Source organism: Mercurialis annua, linkage group LG7 (assembly GCF_937616625.2).
Source record: "Mercurialis annua linkage group LG7, ddMerAnnu1.2, whole genome shotgun sequence".
Lineage (NCBI taxonomy): Eukaryota > Viridiplantae > Streptophyta > Magnoliopsida > Malpighiales > Euphorbiaceae > Mercurialis > Mercurialis annua.
In genome coordinates this window covers 36,743,188-36,760,479 of record NC_065576.1, presented here as the reverse complement: position 1 = coordinate 36,760,479, position 17,292 = coordinate 36,743,188, and the positions used below count along the sequence as shown (strand labels likewise).

At 35.8% G+C, this 17,292-nt stretch overlaps 1 protein-coding gene across 1 annotated transcript; it reads right to left on the bottom strand.

Annotated features, from left to right (window-relative positions):
- Nucleotides 1-51: 51 nt before the first annotated feature.
- On the bottom strand, nucleotides 52-2,256 carry LOC126656638 (acyltransferase GLAUCE-like). Its single transcript, XM_050351248.2, has 2 exons — nucleotides 1,727-2,256; nucleotides 52-1,062 (listed from the first exon to the last, which is right to left on the bottom strand). Exons 1-2 carry the CDS (start codon nucleotides 2,159-2,161, stop codon nucleotides 175-177), a joined length of 1,323 nt encoding a protein of 440 aa, XP_050207205.1. The 5' UTR covers nucleotides 2,162-2,256; the 3' UTR covers nucleotides 52-174.
- Between the last annotated feature and the right edge of the window lie 15,036 nt (nucleotides 2,257-17,292).

Below are 17,292 nucleotides of genomic sequence, written 5' to 3'. Positions count from 1 at the left end.
ATTAATATCTTTTAGATATCATTTCAATCTCCAAACTAATTGGTACTTTATTATTTTTTAATATAGTCCTCTTCTTTCTGATAATCATCATTTAAAAGCAAACTATAAAGAAATACATATATTAACTGATAATTGAATAACTTTTCCATTTTTCTCCCCACATTTGTGCATATTTTAGCATTCCATCAATAACTTGCAAAATTCTTCCATTTGATGATCAGGCAATTCTAGGCAAACATTAAGCCCTCCTTTGCTCTCAGAGCCTGGTAAAAGAATGACCAAACCAGGTTTTATCAGAATTGGTGTAGCACATTTAATTTTCCCCCAAGAAAACACATCTTCCTCTAACCCTAGTCTAAACCATGCCACCAATGAGAAACTGTTTTCCTTGCAAGGAACTCCTCTATGAACCTCTAGCCAATCTATCCCGGATCTTACATACTCGTCGTCTAGTCTTTCAATCCCTTCTTGCACTATCTTTACTAAGTACGAGTCCTCTCGATCCTTGAGCTCCTTCACGCTTGCTCGGGCGAAACCAGGGACTAATGCATTTCCTGCAAATCCATTTGGGGCTTGAGGTGTTATAATTCTTCTAGCATCAACGGGAAATAGCATCGTGTTGTTTGTTTCGTCCTTCATTTTCATTGCGATACTCCTTGCTTTCCATATCTTCGCGGCAACAACTTGAAAACTCGTGCATTTTTTCAGTTTTCCATCCTCGAGAGCTTTCTTCTTTAAGCTCGAAATTCTTTCCGGGGAAAGATAGATGGAACGGTTCTTGTTTTGTGCTAAGCAATGCTCGATATTGATTTTGCTTTTGCCGCAAGGCGTGAATAAGTCGTCTGTCTCGCAACTTGTTGAATATTCAAAGTGCGGGTGATTGATTCTCGGTGGATTCCTGGCTTTGAAGATTGTTCTGTCAGGATTTGGTAGAGTTACAATGTCATCTCCACGAGTTAAGGCAGCTAAATTTTTCTCGAAATCGCGAACTGCAATCCCGTCAAGAACACAATGGTTGTATCGGGAGGCTAGTGCTAAACTTCCGCATCCAAACTGTGTTAACTGTCACAGCATTATTGTCAAGTTAAGCATATTTTGTTAGGATTTTGTGATAAAAATACAAAAATGTAAATGAACAGGGGTCATCATGGTCCATGCACTTGTACATCAGGATCAAATAACTCAAATTTACTCATTTAATCAACTAAGAACAATATTTCTATTTTTAGATCATTTAGGGACAATATTATCTATTTTTAAGTCAATTAACCTTCAAATTGGGTCATTGCAGTTCTTAAACTTGTTCATTTTGTATAATTTAAAAGTTAATTGACCTACGAATTGAAAATATGTCTTTAATTGATTAAAATAAGTAAGTATGAGTTAATTGACCCTAACGCATAAGTTTAAAAATTGCGACCACCTTTGCTCAAATGTAGATTTACATTTTGATTTGATGTCGTCTTAAATATCCCTTCAGCCCAAAAGATTAAACTGGTAGGCAACATTCCAACAACACTACAAATTTAAACTAGAGTCGCTCTATCTCACAAGTCAATCCAAAATTAAATAAAAATATCCTGATAAAGCATTAGTTTGTCTAATGTTTAAATATATGATGACTCATTGAAAATTTCACTAAATTGCAATTTTATGGCGTTAAAAAAAATAAAAATTCAATGTCGCTTTAAACTCGAAAAATCTGACATGTTACTTTTTCTCAAACCTGCAAGTGCAGAAGAGGCTTGTTTTCCAACTTCACCTCTTGTTCACCTTCATCATGCAAGAAACCAACCAACTGCATAAACTCCGGTTTGGGAGCTAAAAGCCCGCCGAGTTGATTCAAAGCAGAGCTCGTTTTCGCGACAGCAACAACGACACCAGCACCGTTGCAATCAATCTCGAACCGGTCATTATCTTCTAAAGCCGGCACAAGCCTCCCTGCAAAAAAATCATAATGCACTAACAAAAGACTTAATGCAGTGTAAAGACTATTGGAAGATTCCGATAAGGTCATTTTAGTGAATGGAGGATCAAAAAATGATACAGATTCTTGGTATACAACAAGAGACAAATCTATGTTTGATAGAAAAATGCGTTTGTTATTTGTTAAAATATTTGGTTTAATCACAACTTTTTCAACTAGTTTCATATCCTCCATTTTATTTTCTTGTAAATGGACTAATGAAATCTTTAGCTTGACATTTGCCTTTATTTATACAAAAGAATTGTTGCACATACATCTAATTAATCTGAACTAATTACTGTAATTAATTTTGAGTTTTATTGTCATTAATAGTACTCAGAATACATTTATTCTAAAAAAAATGTAACATTAATGTTTTATAAGAAACATTTCTTAGTTAATACTCAAATGTCATAAATGTTATGTAGGATATTTAGCTAAGCATTAATAATACTGTGTTTGAGTTTCTTTAGACAAATTTATTATGACATATCTGCACATTACAAACTAATATTCCACATGTTCCTTTTTAATTGTCTATTTTTAACGAAATTTACATATTAAAAAATTATTAAATATTTGTTTAAATGACAAAATAATCGTGCATATATATTTTAAAAATTATTTTATTAATAAACATTTCCTCCAATCTATAATATTTATCATATTTAAAAAAGAAAAATTGGTACATAATATTTGTCACTTTAGAATATCAAGGAAACATTTATAGTTATTTTTCTAAATTCGTCCTTAGCTATAAATAACTTAATAAAACTAAAAAAATAGGGGTGGACATGGACCTGTTAACTAGTTCATGAAGGTAATTTGAAAACCAGTCCATAATAGTACGATTTTTAAAATTAAAAATCTAACCCTAAAATTTTAAATGGTTAACCATTTAAAACGGTTTGGTTTTGCGGTTTTTAACCATACAACCATTAGAAAAATTAGATATAAAAAAATAATAGATAAAATTTTAGATATAGTCTAATAATAAAAAAAAATTCCATTTTATTTAAATTTTTTAATAAACAAAAAGAAGCTATAAAAGTACAAATTATATTGAAAAAAAATACAAATTTAAACTATTTTTATTAATAGTAAGAGCATCTCCAATGCACTATCTAAATATATCAAACTCTTTAATTTAGAGAGTTTCATGCAAAATTTGAAGTCCAATTGACTTTCCATAATTTAAATTTAAAGAAGAGAGTGAGTTTGGCTCTCCACATGTGGAGAGTCAAATTCACTCTCTACTTTTTATCTTTTTAATAAAATTTCAAATTCAAAATATATAGACTATCTTTTTGTTTTTAAAAATATGTGTTTTGATTTTATTTCAATATAAAAAATTATAGAAATGAAAATTATAATAAAAAAAGTAAATATAATAATTAAATAAATTAATACTTGTTGAATAAAACATTACATTTAGAGAGTCTATTGGAATAAAATTAAAAATATACTCTTTATATGCAAGATGCTTTCTATTTTATAAAATATGCTCTCTAAAATAGAGAGTACTATTGGAGATGCTCTAAACCAATGCAAATATTTAAAACTATAATTAAATTCAACTATCCAAATACATAAAATAAAAATATATTCTTATGAAATATCTTTTTCTATATTTTTATATAGATTATAAAATGTATTTTATTTTAAACATTAAAAATATATGGATGTATATTTATATATTAAACAAATTATTGTTTATAAAAAGCGATTAACAGCGGCTTTTAAAACTCCAAAACATAAACCTAAACCATTAACCATAAAAATTAAAAAATTAAATCTAAACCTAAACTTTTGAACCGGTTAACCACATTTTCATGTTCGGTTTTTTAATTTCGAGTAGGCCTTTCGGTTTGACCGTATTTTTTGCCCCACCCCTATTAAAAAGACAAGTTAAACTTAAAAGTAGTACACCTTCCGCCCTAAATTGTTGGGCATTGCTATTTTAATTTTTTTTATCTTAAATTATATACATTAGATATTTATCTTACTAAGTATTTATCAAATATACCATTATTAATTATACAATTGCAAAGATAATAAAAATTATAAAAAAACAAAAGTTGTCAATATATTAAGACCTCTCTTGATTGGAGGTAAGTATATTAAAGAAATTGTACTTTCTAGAAAGTAGCCAAATTGTTTTTGTTTAGTTCACTTTATGCATTTTACTTCCCTAACAAAATTCAGGTAAGTGGAACTTTTCTAGCATTTTAATTATATTTTTTTAATTTATCTTCAAATATTTTTTTATTTTTTTCTAAAACTTCTATAAAAATATATTTTTATTTACTTTATAAAATATACTTATATTATTTTATAATTATTATTTATAATAAAATTAAATATTTTCATTTAATATTATTATCGACAATTTTTATATCATGCAAAATTAAACTATAATTTTTAAATTTTAAATTTTAGTATTTAAAAACTTTTCCAATTAGGAATTTAATTGTAAGATAAGATTATTTATTTCTCTATTTAAAAAAGAAAATACTAATTTGTTTGACAATATAAAAATTATCAAAGGACATTTATATTTTTTAATTAAAAATATAGTATATTTTATTAAAATCAACTTCATACTTCCTCGGAAGTTAAAATCGAAACAAGTAATATTTATCAAACTTCTTGCAAAGTTAACTTCACAGGAATTATATTTTTCGGGAAGTTAATTTCATGTGATGCTATAAAATGAATCAAGTGAGGCCTAAATCAAAATATATTTGACATAATACTCTTTCCATTATGAAATAGTTGTTTTTCTAGACTGTCACAAAAATTTCTAGTTTCTAGTTGTATGACGTTCTAAATGATAAGTGTTCTTTTTCTCTGAAATAACCCTTGTTTTTTTAGAGGAAAATGGATTTAATTAAACAAAAGCCGGACAGTCAGCCATTACAAATTGATGAATTTCAGGAGGGGCATTCCCCATCCTCCTCAGACAACCCTGAGATTGACTAAGAGCTCTTTTGGCTAGCTCATGGGCTACAAAATTGGTATATCTACATGCAAAATAAATACCTAAGCAAAAATACATTCCTTTCATCTTGGAGCAATCTTCCAGAATCAGACTCATATCACTGTCGCATATACTGGTGTTATTGAAACTCTCTACTGCTACCTTCGAGTCGGACGAGATCTCACAGGGAGTTAGATTTGTTTCGTATGCTAATCTGATACCGTTTTTGATTGCGCATGCTTCTCCTAAACTCACTTCTGGTTGACCTTGGTACCAGCAAGATTCAGTAGCCTGCACTTGACCCTGCCAATCACGAATTACCACCCCCGTTGCGTACCTCATGTTGTTCTTGTTAAAACCTACATCTACATTAACTTTGTACCCCCCTCTTTATCCGGTGGCACCCACCTCTTATCAGCTTCTTTCCTTCTGCAAGGATCCTTTTTTTTTCTGCCCTCCCTGCTGCTTAACCCCGCTTTCTGATAATACTCTACAAATCTACAGGCCCATTCAGCAATAATATTAACTGGTTGAGAGGGTTTGCCAAATAAATAATTGTTTCTATTACTCCATAGCATCCACATAATAACACAATACAGGGTAAAATAAGCTTTACTTAATTTATCACAAGCATAGCATAACAGGTCTTGGATATGCCAGGTTTTGGCAGGTTTCAGGTTTTTTGACTCCTTCCCAGCTCTGCCACACTATTTTGGCTTCGGGGAAAAACCAAAAGGTATGAATACTGGTTTCATAGTCCTTTCCACATAGAGGACATTGAGTATCAATGGCAATGCCCCTCACTTTCAGATTTACTCTATTTGGGATCCAGTTATGAAAATAGTCTCCATATAAATATTTTAACTTTGGATGGCATTTTGGTGTTCCATAAAGATTTCCACCATTTAATCTGATGACTATTTCCAGATCCTGCTGTCCCATTTTTTGACCGTAAGGCTAACTTATATCCACTTTTTGCTGAGTAATTTCCTTTCTTCTCGTAGTGCCATCTCTGTCTATTAGGAACATCATTCACATGCAACACTATTCCTTCTATCAGTTTTGCTTCTTCTTGTGGGAATTTGTTTCTGATTAGATCATCATTCCATCCTTCTCTCCCAATCAGCTCACAAACTCTAGCATTTAGATTAAGGGTTGGTGGGCTGCATATCATGAAAGTGTCCTCCTTAGGGATCCACTTATCTTGGTAGACTTTAATTAATTTACCATTCCCCACCCTCCACCTCAACCCATACTCCAGAATTTCCCTCCCCTAGTACAGGCTTCTCCAGGTATACGCGGCTATTCTAGAGCAGCCTGTTTCAATGAAGGAGCAGTCCTTGAAATACCTGCATTTCAGCACTCTCGAGAGAAGACTCTCTGGGTGACTCTAAATCATGCAACGTTGCTTAGCTAGCATGCTTTATTGAAACATTCCATGTCCCTGAATCCTAGACCCCCAAGACACTTAGGATTGCATAATTTCTGCCATGCAGCCTAGTGCATTATTTTGGCCCCCTCGCAACTGCCCCACTAAAATTTATTACAAAGCTTCTCAATATCCACAATCAGGTTCTTAAGCAGCCTAAAGCAATTCATGTGGTTAACTGGAATAGACTGGATTACTGCCTTTATCATTACTTCCTTCCCTCCATTATAGAACAACCTCTCTTTCCAGCTTTGTAACTTCACCTATATTCTACTCCCTCCGTCCCAGAACAATTGTCCACTTTATTTTTTTTTTATCCCAAAACAATAGTCCACTTTTCTTATAAATCACAATTTAGAGTGTTTATTTTCCATATTACCCTTATTTAATGTGTATCATTTATTGCTATTAGCCTATAGTTATAACATTTAATAAGGGTATGATAGGAAAAATAAAGATAAATTTGAGAAAAGTTAGAGCATTAATTATATTTCTTAAACTGTGTGAAAAGAGGCAAGTGGACTATTGTTTTGGGACGGAGGGGGTATCTTTTATCAATTTAAGCTTTCCCCTTCAGTTATTCCTACTGTTGAGGGGAGGCCAATATATTTCTCATGACACTTATAAGGGGGCCTGAAAAATCTGTTGAATTTCCATACACACTGCCTGGCTAGTTCCCTTCCCAAAAGATAAAGCTGACTTTTCCAGATTAATAATCTGGCCAGAGGCCTTCCCATAGCTGCCTAGAATCAGTTTGATTGCTCTACACTCCTCTCCATTTACCCTAGCAAAAAATAAACTGTCATCCGTAAAGAACAAGTGAGACACTACACAAAACAGCTCAAACCTCAGCCCATTCACAGTACCTATCTTCAGCAGCATTAATAAGGCTCAAAAGCCCTTGAGCACATATTAAGAAAAGGTAGGGAGATAAAGGATCTCCCTGTCTGAGCCCTCTTCTAGGGATGATTTTTCCCTTTACTTCTCCATTCAATATAAAAGAGTAAGACACTGTAGTTATACACTGAACAATTTACTAACCCATATCAAAACCTAGCTTCACCATCATTTGTTGTAAAAAAATCACACTCAACATAATCATAGGCTTTAGACATATCGAGCTTAAGGGCTAAGGGACCATTCACCTTCCTAATAGACTTTTTTTTATCATATGAACACATTCAAAGTCAATCAATGTATTATTAATAATTTGCCTATTAGGGATGAAGGCACTTTGGACATAGTCTATGATTTTGTCCATACCAGCACATTCTAATTAGCTAGGCATATAGACACTATTTATATAAGACATTACACAAACTTATTGGTCTAAACTGAGCATACTATCAGCTTTCTTGACTTTAGGAATTAGGGCTAAAATTGTGATATTCAAACAACTAATGTCATCATTCTCATTTAGAATTTCCAGGCATACCTTTGTGATCTCCATTCCAACAACGCTCCAATACTTTTGGTAGAAAAGGGTTGGGAAGCCATCACTTCCTGGCTCCTTAGTAGGAGGCATTTCCTTCACGGCTTGGTAAATATCTTCTGCTGTAAAGTCTCTGCACAGCGCCCTGTTATATTCTTCCCTCATCACAGTGTGGACATGCTTCGTTACTTCCGCAATCTCTTGGTGGCTGGGCCCTGAAGATCGTAAGATTCTGCTAAAGTATCTCTGAATTATTCCTTCTATCTGTACTTCATTATCTTTCCAAACCTCCCTGTCATCCTTCAACCCCTGAATTCTATTTCTCGCCCTTCTTTTGCTAGCACGGTTATGAAAGAAACGGGTATTCTTATCCCCATAAGCTAGCCATTCCACCCTAGCCCTATATTTCCAGCGGATTTCCTCAAGATTCAATAGCTGCTCCAACTGGTCCTCTACTGCTTTAGCCTGCTCAAGATTATAACTCAAGTTCTCATCCTTCATTATTGATAACTTGTGGAATGGCGGCGACACTGTGATCCGGCGGAAGCTTCAAGACCGTACCTGAAAGGCACAACACAACCGTAAGAAGGATGCCGGAAGGGGATTCTGGCAAACCATTCAGACGGTCTAGTCAGTAGATGTTTAGTGTAATACCCCTAATTTTCAAAATATGGAATTTTTGGAAATGCGGTGAATCGGAAATTAGCGGCGGTGGAATACCGGCTTAGAAATTAATTTTTGGTTGTTAATTTCGTGTGATTGATTTATTTGTGATGTTAGATTTTTAATTATTTAATTTTTACGTGTGCATGGCTACGTGAATGGATTATTTGTGCATGGGTGGCATTTTCGTAATTTTTGGCCATTAAATGATAAAATCGTTTTAAATTATTAAAACGTTAAAAAAAATAAACTATAAATATATTTATACGGGATTTGATCTTGTAAGAGATTAATCAGTACGGAAACGTTTTTCAAGAAAGATTTTGTAGTATTTCGAAAAACGTCAAAATAATTATTAGTGGCATTATTTGAGAGCTAAAATTCTCTACACAAAAGAATTTGTAGAGACAAAAGATAATTGAGGGAGTAGAAGCACATGGGGGTGGACACATGTCTTGATGCATGGTAAAAAGGTGTCATTATTTTGGGGATTAATTGCTCTCCAAGATAAAAGAGCTAGCACTTCATTAAATTTAATTATCTAGAAATAGAAATTTATCTTTTTGCTCATCTTCTTCTTTTCAAAGAAAAAACAAACTTCAAACCTCCCATTTTTACTCCAAATTGCCGAACCCTACTAAGCCACAAATACCATCTTTTTTCTTTTATTTCACAACTCTTTAAGGTAAATGATGGATTTATTTTTGAAGTGGTACTTGTGTGCATTTCTTGTTTTGGGTGTTTGTGTGATCAAATTTTACATACTTTAAAGCTTGATTTTTTTTTACAAAGAAATGTACTTTAAGGTGATCAAAGTTATGGGTATGGTTTAGTTGAAAGAAATTTTGCTTCTTTAACTAAGATCATAAATTTTAAAGTTTAAAATTTACATGCAAAAGGGTTTTACTATAAAAGAAGCTAAAATAAATAAAGGGTAGTTAATATTTTCGGAAATTTTGAAATTTTTCTTAAGGTTATGATTTTTATATCATGGGTATTTTAAATTTTGGTTGAATCCGAACATGAGAAAGTTTTGGGTGTAATATGAAGAATTTAAAGTTTGATCATTGTTTGAAAAAGGTTTATTAAAAGGTTAAAATTTTCTTAAATAATAACCGAATACTTTAAAGATTTATTTTGATGATTTAGCTCCTAAATCCTATGTTTAAATTTTAAAAGTTATGAACTTGGAAATCTTGAGTTTCTTGAGAAAAATTCACACTTAATTCTATTAGTTGGGTTTTGGCCGAATTGTTTAAAAATCAAAATATTTAAGTTTTGAGTTAAAATTTTGTGTTATTGTGAGTATAAAATGTAAGGGTAAATTTTAATGATTTATGGTGAATTAAATGGGTTTTAAAACCGAAAATTGTTTGAAACAATTTGAGTAAATTTTTGTTATGAAAAAGATTGATGTTTTGGGTTAGTAAATCCAAGAAAATAATTGTTAAGGGGTGGAGAAAATAAAGACTTTTATTTTTGATTTGGCCGAATATATTTTCATTGTTGCATGTATAATTTGTGAGAATTAATTAGTGGGTATTTGTTGAAATTATGTGTTTGTGATTTCCATGTTAAACTTGAAATTTTTGGTATAAATTATGCAAGCTAAATAAGGTTGCTAGTGAATTGCATGAAATGGTGTAGATGTATGCTTAGGAAATAAATAATTGAAAATTTGTTTAAATGATGAATTTTGTTGGCCGAATAAATAAGAAATACAAATAGATAATTTTTGTGTAATTGGCATGATTTATTTGGTGATTAAATGTTAATTGAGATCATGGTTATATGTTGTGTGGATTGAGTATTTGAAATGTTAAATTGGGGGTATAAGCCGAATTAGTTAAAGATTTCAAGAAAAGTTATACTTTTAAATTTCTTGATTTAATGTTGAGTAATAAGCATGCTATAGAAATATTTGTTTGTTGAAAAATTTGTTAAGTGGTAATTTGATGTGTTGGCCGAATAGTTTGATAATCTTAGTGAAAGTTATTTGGTGAATGAATGATTGTTTAAAATAGTTGAAAATATGAAATTGGTGTTGTGATATTTAATCAAGTGTGGGATTAAATATTTTTGGTAGAATTAAATTTCTTTGTGTTTGAATTAATTGGCTAAATTTTGGTATAGGTGGTAGAGAGTGGGGTAGTGGTCGGCGAACCACTACCGGCCGGTAAACGGAGCACGGTGGCTCTGTTTTACCGAGGCAATACTCGGTTGGGTTAAAACCGAACCGATAAGGACCGGGGCCAAGTAGGGCCAAAACCGTAAAAACAAAAAAATAGATTCCGGACTTTAGAACTTTGGACTTTTATTTAGACTTGAACTAAATAAGTTGGGACCCAAAGTTAAATTTAAAAGGTAAGTAATAAATTAAAAATTGGTTAAAAGTACTAAAATGGAAGATTTATAAGTATAAGGACTAATATGTCCTAAATGGAATTTTGGTAGACTTGAAAGGCAAGTGGGGCCTTGAAATGTTTTAATTAAAAGTTTTTAAGTTTTTAAACTTTAATTTGGGCTTTGACCCAAAAGATTTGTATTTAAATGGGTTAGTATTAATTTTTTTTTTGAAGGCAAAGAACGTATATTACTGAATATCGGAAGTGAGTACATGAAAGAGAAACTGAGGTGGGCATACCCACTCTCTACACACAGACTTAGAATCGACTGCCTTTGCTAAGCAATGGGCGGCCGCGTTCGCTGAGCGTTTAACATGGACATAAGAGACACACTCTATCGATCTTAACAGGCGATTACAATCACAGACAGCATCATTAAAATAAGAAATGCCTTCAGAAGGCCTATTCAAAGCATTGACGAGCTCCTGGAAGTCAGTCTCCAAGCGAATGTTGCTGAAATTACTGGCTTTTAACCAGCTCAAAGCCTCCCGGAATCCAATAGCTTCACCAACTCTGGGTTCCATCTTCCCAGTGATGCCTCCGTGCTTCGCCGCTAAACAGTGCCCTTCGCTGTTGCGAATGAGAAACCCATAGGCGCTAAAGTTACCGTTAGTGTCAACTGCCGCATCAGTATTGCAGGTGAGAGTACCTGGCCTAGGCCTAACCCAAGAAGAAGTCACCGAGCGAGGAGGAGGGGGCAGGGAAGGCCCCTTAGCAGCTCTTGCCAACCTCCATTGGGAGAGAAAGGACCTGGCCTCCTGAACTACGTGAGAAGGGGACACCGAGGACTTGTTCCAAAGAACCTCGTTATGGTGCTTCCAAAGATTCCATAGCAACACACAAAGCCTCTCGATTCTATCAACCTCCAGATTCTGTAGTAACCAAATGAACCACTTAACAAACGATCCCTCAGGATGGGGGGCTTGAGGTAACGGATCCATGTTCAAGCAGTCCTGGGCAAAGACACACTCACAGAAGACATGTAACTCGGACTCACCCTCCTCATTGCAGACCGGGAAATAGTTAGGGACAGCTGCATGTTTAGCCAAGAGGTTGTTCACAGTTGGGAGACAGTTGGAGAGAGCACGCCAAAGACACGTCTTCACTTTTGGCGGAATCTTAAGTTTCCACAACTTTTGCCAGTTGATAGCTTCAGATTGCGTGTTTACCAAGTGATGAACCTTGAAGGTGTGGGAATACGCTGACTTAACAGTGAAGGTGCCTCTTTTATCTCTATTCCAAACCCACACATCCTCAAGGCGAGCCGAGCCTAAGGGGATGGAATAGATGAGAGCCCTGTCCCTTTCATTGAACAGGTAGTCGATGATGTTGGAGTTCCACCGGTGTTCAGTGGTAATCAGATCTCCTACTATGGCGAGGTGGGTATTCTCCGGGCAATCAGAGGATACCAGAGGGTTGGAAGCATCCGGGAGCCAAGGATCCCCCCCAGATCCGAGTAGAGAGTCCGTCACCAATCTTTCGGCCCAAGCCCACGCTCAGAACCTCCCTCCCTGCTAAAATGCTACGCCAGACATAAGAGGGGTTGCCACCAGGAGTAGAACTGAGGAAATCATGGTTGGGAAAATAGCGAGCTTTGAGGATAGTTGAGACGAGGGAAGTCTGGTTGCTAAGGAGTCTCCAGCTGTGCTTAGCGAGGAGGGCGAGGTTGAACTCATGGAAACACCGAAAACCCATGCCCCCCAGATTTTTAGGAATGCAAAGTCTTTCCCATCTCTGCCAAGGGATACCAGAGCTATTAGACCCCGAAGAGTGCCACCAGAATTTAGAGATCAGTTTCTGAATATCATCACAGAGCTGGTTAGGGAAGAGAAAAATCCCCATAGCATAGGTGGGGAGGGCTTGGAGGGCAGCCTTAATAAGGACTTCTTTACCCGCTTTGGATAAAAGCTTTTCTTTCCAGTCTTGGAGTCTTCTCCTAATCCGGTCTTTAACGTAGCCGAAGGCCCGGGTCTTGCTGCGACCCACCGAAATGGGGAGCCCCAGGTAGATGCCCATCTCTTCCACCTGGGATACATTGAGAATAGAACACACTTCGTCGCGAGAGGTAGAGCTAGTGTTACGACTGAAGACAATGGAGGATTTCACGAAGTTTACTTTCTGACCCGAAGCAGTCTCATAAAGCGCAAGGCAGTCCCTAATACAATCGGCCTCCGAGCCAACCGCGTTGAAAAACAGATAGCTATCGTCGGCAAAGAATAAATGAGACACCGGAGGAGCCGTTTGTGCAATCTTGAAGCCATGAAACGAACCTCTGCAAGTTCTGGACAGAAGCAGCCTAGAGAGGCCCTCAGCACACACAATGAAGATGTAAGGGGACAGGGGATCACCTTGACGGAGGCCCCGTTGCGGGATAATAGGACCCAGCTCTTGTCCATCATGAAGGACCGTGTACTTGACTGATTCTATACACAACATCATCCATCTCACCCACTGCTCTGAGAAGCCTAGTTTAGTGAGCATGGCTCGAATAAACCCCCACTCCAAACGATCGTACGCTTTGCTCATGTCGAGCTTCAAAGCAGCTAGCCCTTTTTTCCCTTGCTTCTTACATTTCAGATGATGCAGAAGTTCATAGGCCACAATAGCGTTATCCGAGATCAACCTATCCGGGATGAACGCACTCTGAGAAGGCGATATAACAGTAGGCAGCACATGTTTGAACCTGTTAGCAAGCATTTTAGAGACAATTTTAAACAACACGTTGCATAAAGAAATGGGACGTAAATCAGTAAGGAATTCAACATTCTCTTTTTTCGGAATAAGAACAATATGAGTATCATTCAGCCCGTGGGGAAGCTGACTAGAGTTAAGGATATTCAGGAAAGTTCTGCAAACCTCCGGACCCACAATGTGCCAAAACCGTTGATAGAAGGCCGGATTTAAGCCGTCGGGACCAGGGCTCTTATCCGGGTGCATAGCAAACAGGGCAGAATGGACTTCCCCTCTAGAAAAAGGCCTACTGAGCTCATAATTCTGTTCATCAGAAACCACAGAGTTGACGGTGGAGAGGATGTCGCTCATGCTCCCAGGAATGGAGGTGTAAAGAGACTCAAAATAGTTCGCGATAAGCCCCTCAAGCCCAGCATTCTTGGCATGCCAATTCCCTCCCTCATCTTTGAGCTGGTGGAACGAGTTCTTCTTCTTCCTCGCGGTGGCATGAGAGTGGAAGTACTTGGAGTTATAGTCCCCTTTTTGGAACCAGAAAAGTTTAGCTCTTTGTTTCCAATAGTCCTCTTGTTGTGAGAGGATGTGAGCATACTCATTGGAGATCCTTTGAAACCGTTCAATCGAACACTGATCGGATCTGCCTCTGACCCTTTCCAGCGCCTTTCTAGCCTCTTCCAGGGGTTAGTATTAATTAGTTGGACATAAACTAATTAATGGTTTATTTAATTAAAATTGGAAAATTTTAATTAAAGGATATATATATATATTATTTATATAAAAGAGGGATTTGAAAATAATGATATTTTGGGATATGGAAATTAAGGAGGTCCGAATATATTTTAAATTATAAAAAAAATTCTGAAAGGATAAAATGGTAAAATTTACCTACGGGTATAAAATGGACCAAATTTTGAATTTAATTGGATTCCTAAGATTGAACCTGATACGTAGTGTATGTACGGGCCACGATGGTGATCGTGAGAATTAGTGGGAAACGTTGAGATTATCTAACGTTAAAAGAATTGACGAAATGTCAATCTCGGATAAGATGCATTCATGGGGCGTTGGGTGAATAATTGCCGAGGAGCTAAAAGTGGATTAGCGTAACGTAAAATAATTTGTGGAACGACAGTCTGTGAGTTTGCATTATTACATGCATACATTAAAGTAATAAAATTACTATTATTACTTTAATGTGAAAAATTAATATCATAAAGCATTTTAAATATATCGTATATTTATTTTGAGTAAATAAAATTATTATGAAATGAGTCTATGAAACGTACCATCCTATTTGGGCTATAATAGGACTATGTGATCACTAGTTATTGCATGCATATTTGTTTTTATGTAAAGTGGATGTGGGAATCCAGACGACGGTCTGGAAGTCTGAGACGATGGTCCAGACATAGCGGGAGAGCTTCTAAGACGACGGTGTAGAACCCCGAACAAGTTAACGGCGACAGAACGATAGAGTTCGGCCGATTGATTTAAGGACTAACGGCGTCATGGAACATTAAATGTTATCGGTCGTTGAGTCCATGAGAAAAGTTGGAAACAGTCTAAAGAAAGGTTTAGAACTGTAAAGGATAGTGGAAAATAAACTGGAGTCGAGCGAATGTACGGGTTCAGCCGACTAGTTTATTAATCTAAGTCTGAAAGGAGACTTAGAGGAAAATGGATTAGAAATGGCATTTCATTTAAAAGTTTTATGTTTCTGTGATTGAACCGGTAGTAAATATTTAAATATGTCTATTTTATAACGTGTTAAATTATTTAATGTGTGTTTGTAAGATGTCAACTCACCAGTTAATCTGACCTCGTTGTTGTACCATTTTTCAGGTACGTAGACTGTCTTTTTGGCGAGACTTCATTTTCTTGATCCGTGAAGTCTCTATTTTGGCTTAGTGGTATTGTAAATATTTCCTATCATAGCGCTGCAGTAGAATTGCATAGACAGACGTAACTTTTAGCATGCTTTTATTTTTGTGATGAATTGCCACGTTATAACTCTGTTTAATTATCATCGCTTATATTTATGTATTTGAAATGCATGCGTGTTATTGTTATTTTTGCGATGCCTCTCGGGTATTTGAGATACCGAGATAAATGTGGAAAATAGTAATGAAACTGTTGGCATCGAGACGAAAAGTCTATGTGGGCCCGACGTGGTATAATTGCGATTTGCATGTCTTACCCTAAAATGTATCGGAATAGGGTTGTGATAATTGACATGTTGTGAAAATGGAAAAAGGTCCCGTAAAGTGGTTGACCGAATGACATTGTTTCGGAATTGAAAAAGTATGATTTTTATTCCGCGAAAAATTTATGGTGAATTTTGAAACGAATTAATATGAGAAACCTTTTATAAGAAAAGTTCAATTGTTTTTAAAGGAAAAATGAATTTTATTTTAAGGCTTGCTACGGATTTCGGAGCAACCACTCCCATTCCCTAGCGCCGGTCTCGATCCGGGAATCGGGTCGTGACATTTAGTGAGAGAAAGAATAAGAAATGAAAGTGAGTTATGAGTTGAGAGAAAAAAAGAATTAACCTTTTTACCTATTTTTTCTTAGCCTTTTATATTATGTCTATGTTTCTTTTTGTCTGGGCCGACAATCTTGATTTCATTCTCTTTGTCCGTGCAGATATTGTCTGGAATGTCAGGGTACTTTCTGACAGATTTGTCGTTGTAATCAGTGAGAGGCAAACTCGGACGAAACCGAGGTGCCGTGTGTTTTACTCGGCTGTCCTGAGATGATAATGTGGTATGTCTTGTTCGGTTTGAGCTGAGAAGGCTTTGCGGTGTTCTTTATTCGGCTGACAAGGTTTATGATAAGTCTTACTCGGTCTGTAGTGTGTCTTGTTCGGTTTGTGCCGAAAGGGCTTTGCAGTGTGCCTTATTCGGCTAACGAGATATATGATATGTCTTACTCGGTCGGTGGTGTGTCTTGTTCGATTGATGTTCTATTTTTGAGATTATTCATCTGTGTTGTTATCAATTATTGGTTGGTATTCTGCTTTCTTATTTGCAATATCATTCTTTAGATTCTCAGACTTTCTTCACCCCCATCTTTTAAAAACAGCTGCACACCTCTTCAAATTCATGGGTATCAATTGAACCTTCCCCTTCTAGATGTTCTTTTTTCATTCCTCTCTCACAACTTCTGTGAACTCAAGGTTCATTGTCCACTCCTTCTCCAAGTGGAATCTGTTATTCTTCCTTTTCTAATTAGCCTCTCTCAAATTGACCAAAGACTATTGTTCTATGGCCTAAGCCCCAAAAATCTAACCCTCGAACTTCTACAGCTGGTTGGATCAGTCTCCACTCCTCATTTGTAAGGAATTGATCCAACTTCTCTTGAACTACCCTTCCATTTCTGTTTCCCCACCAAGTAAACACATTCTCCAGCCCTGTAACCTCAGTCAAACCATAATCATCTACTGCCTCTTTAAAGTTCCTGATCAGATAGTTACTTCGAACTCCTCCTCCCAATTTCTTGCTGTTGTGAATGAGTTCGTTAAAATCTCCTCCACACATCCACGGGCCATAAACATTTCTCCAAAATGCTTTAAGAGTGTCAAAGAGTGAACTCTTTGACTCTGGATAGGGTCCCCGTAGAACCCTGTGAACCTCCATTGTCTATTTTGATCATCGTTTACATAGCAGTCTATATGGAAGGGGAAAGAGCTTAAAATTGAGACTGTACCTGCGTCACTCCACATCAAAT

Excerpts from the sequence above, each read along its gene's own strand:
- LOC126656638 (XM_050351248.2), bottom strand. The coding sequence starts at position 2,161 with ATGGAGGATATGAAACTAGTTGAAAAAGTTGTGATTAAACCAAATATT. Across the intron at positions 1,063-1,726 it reads AGCCTCTTCTGCACTTGCAG|TTAACACAGTTTGGATGCGG; the intron begins GTTTGAGAAAAA and ends ATGCTGTGACAG.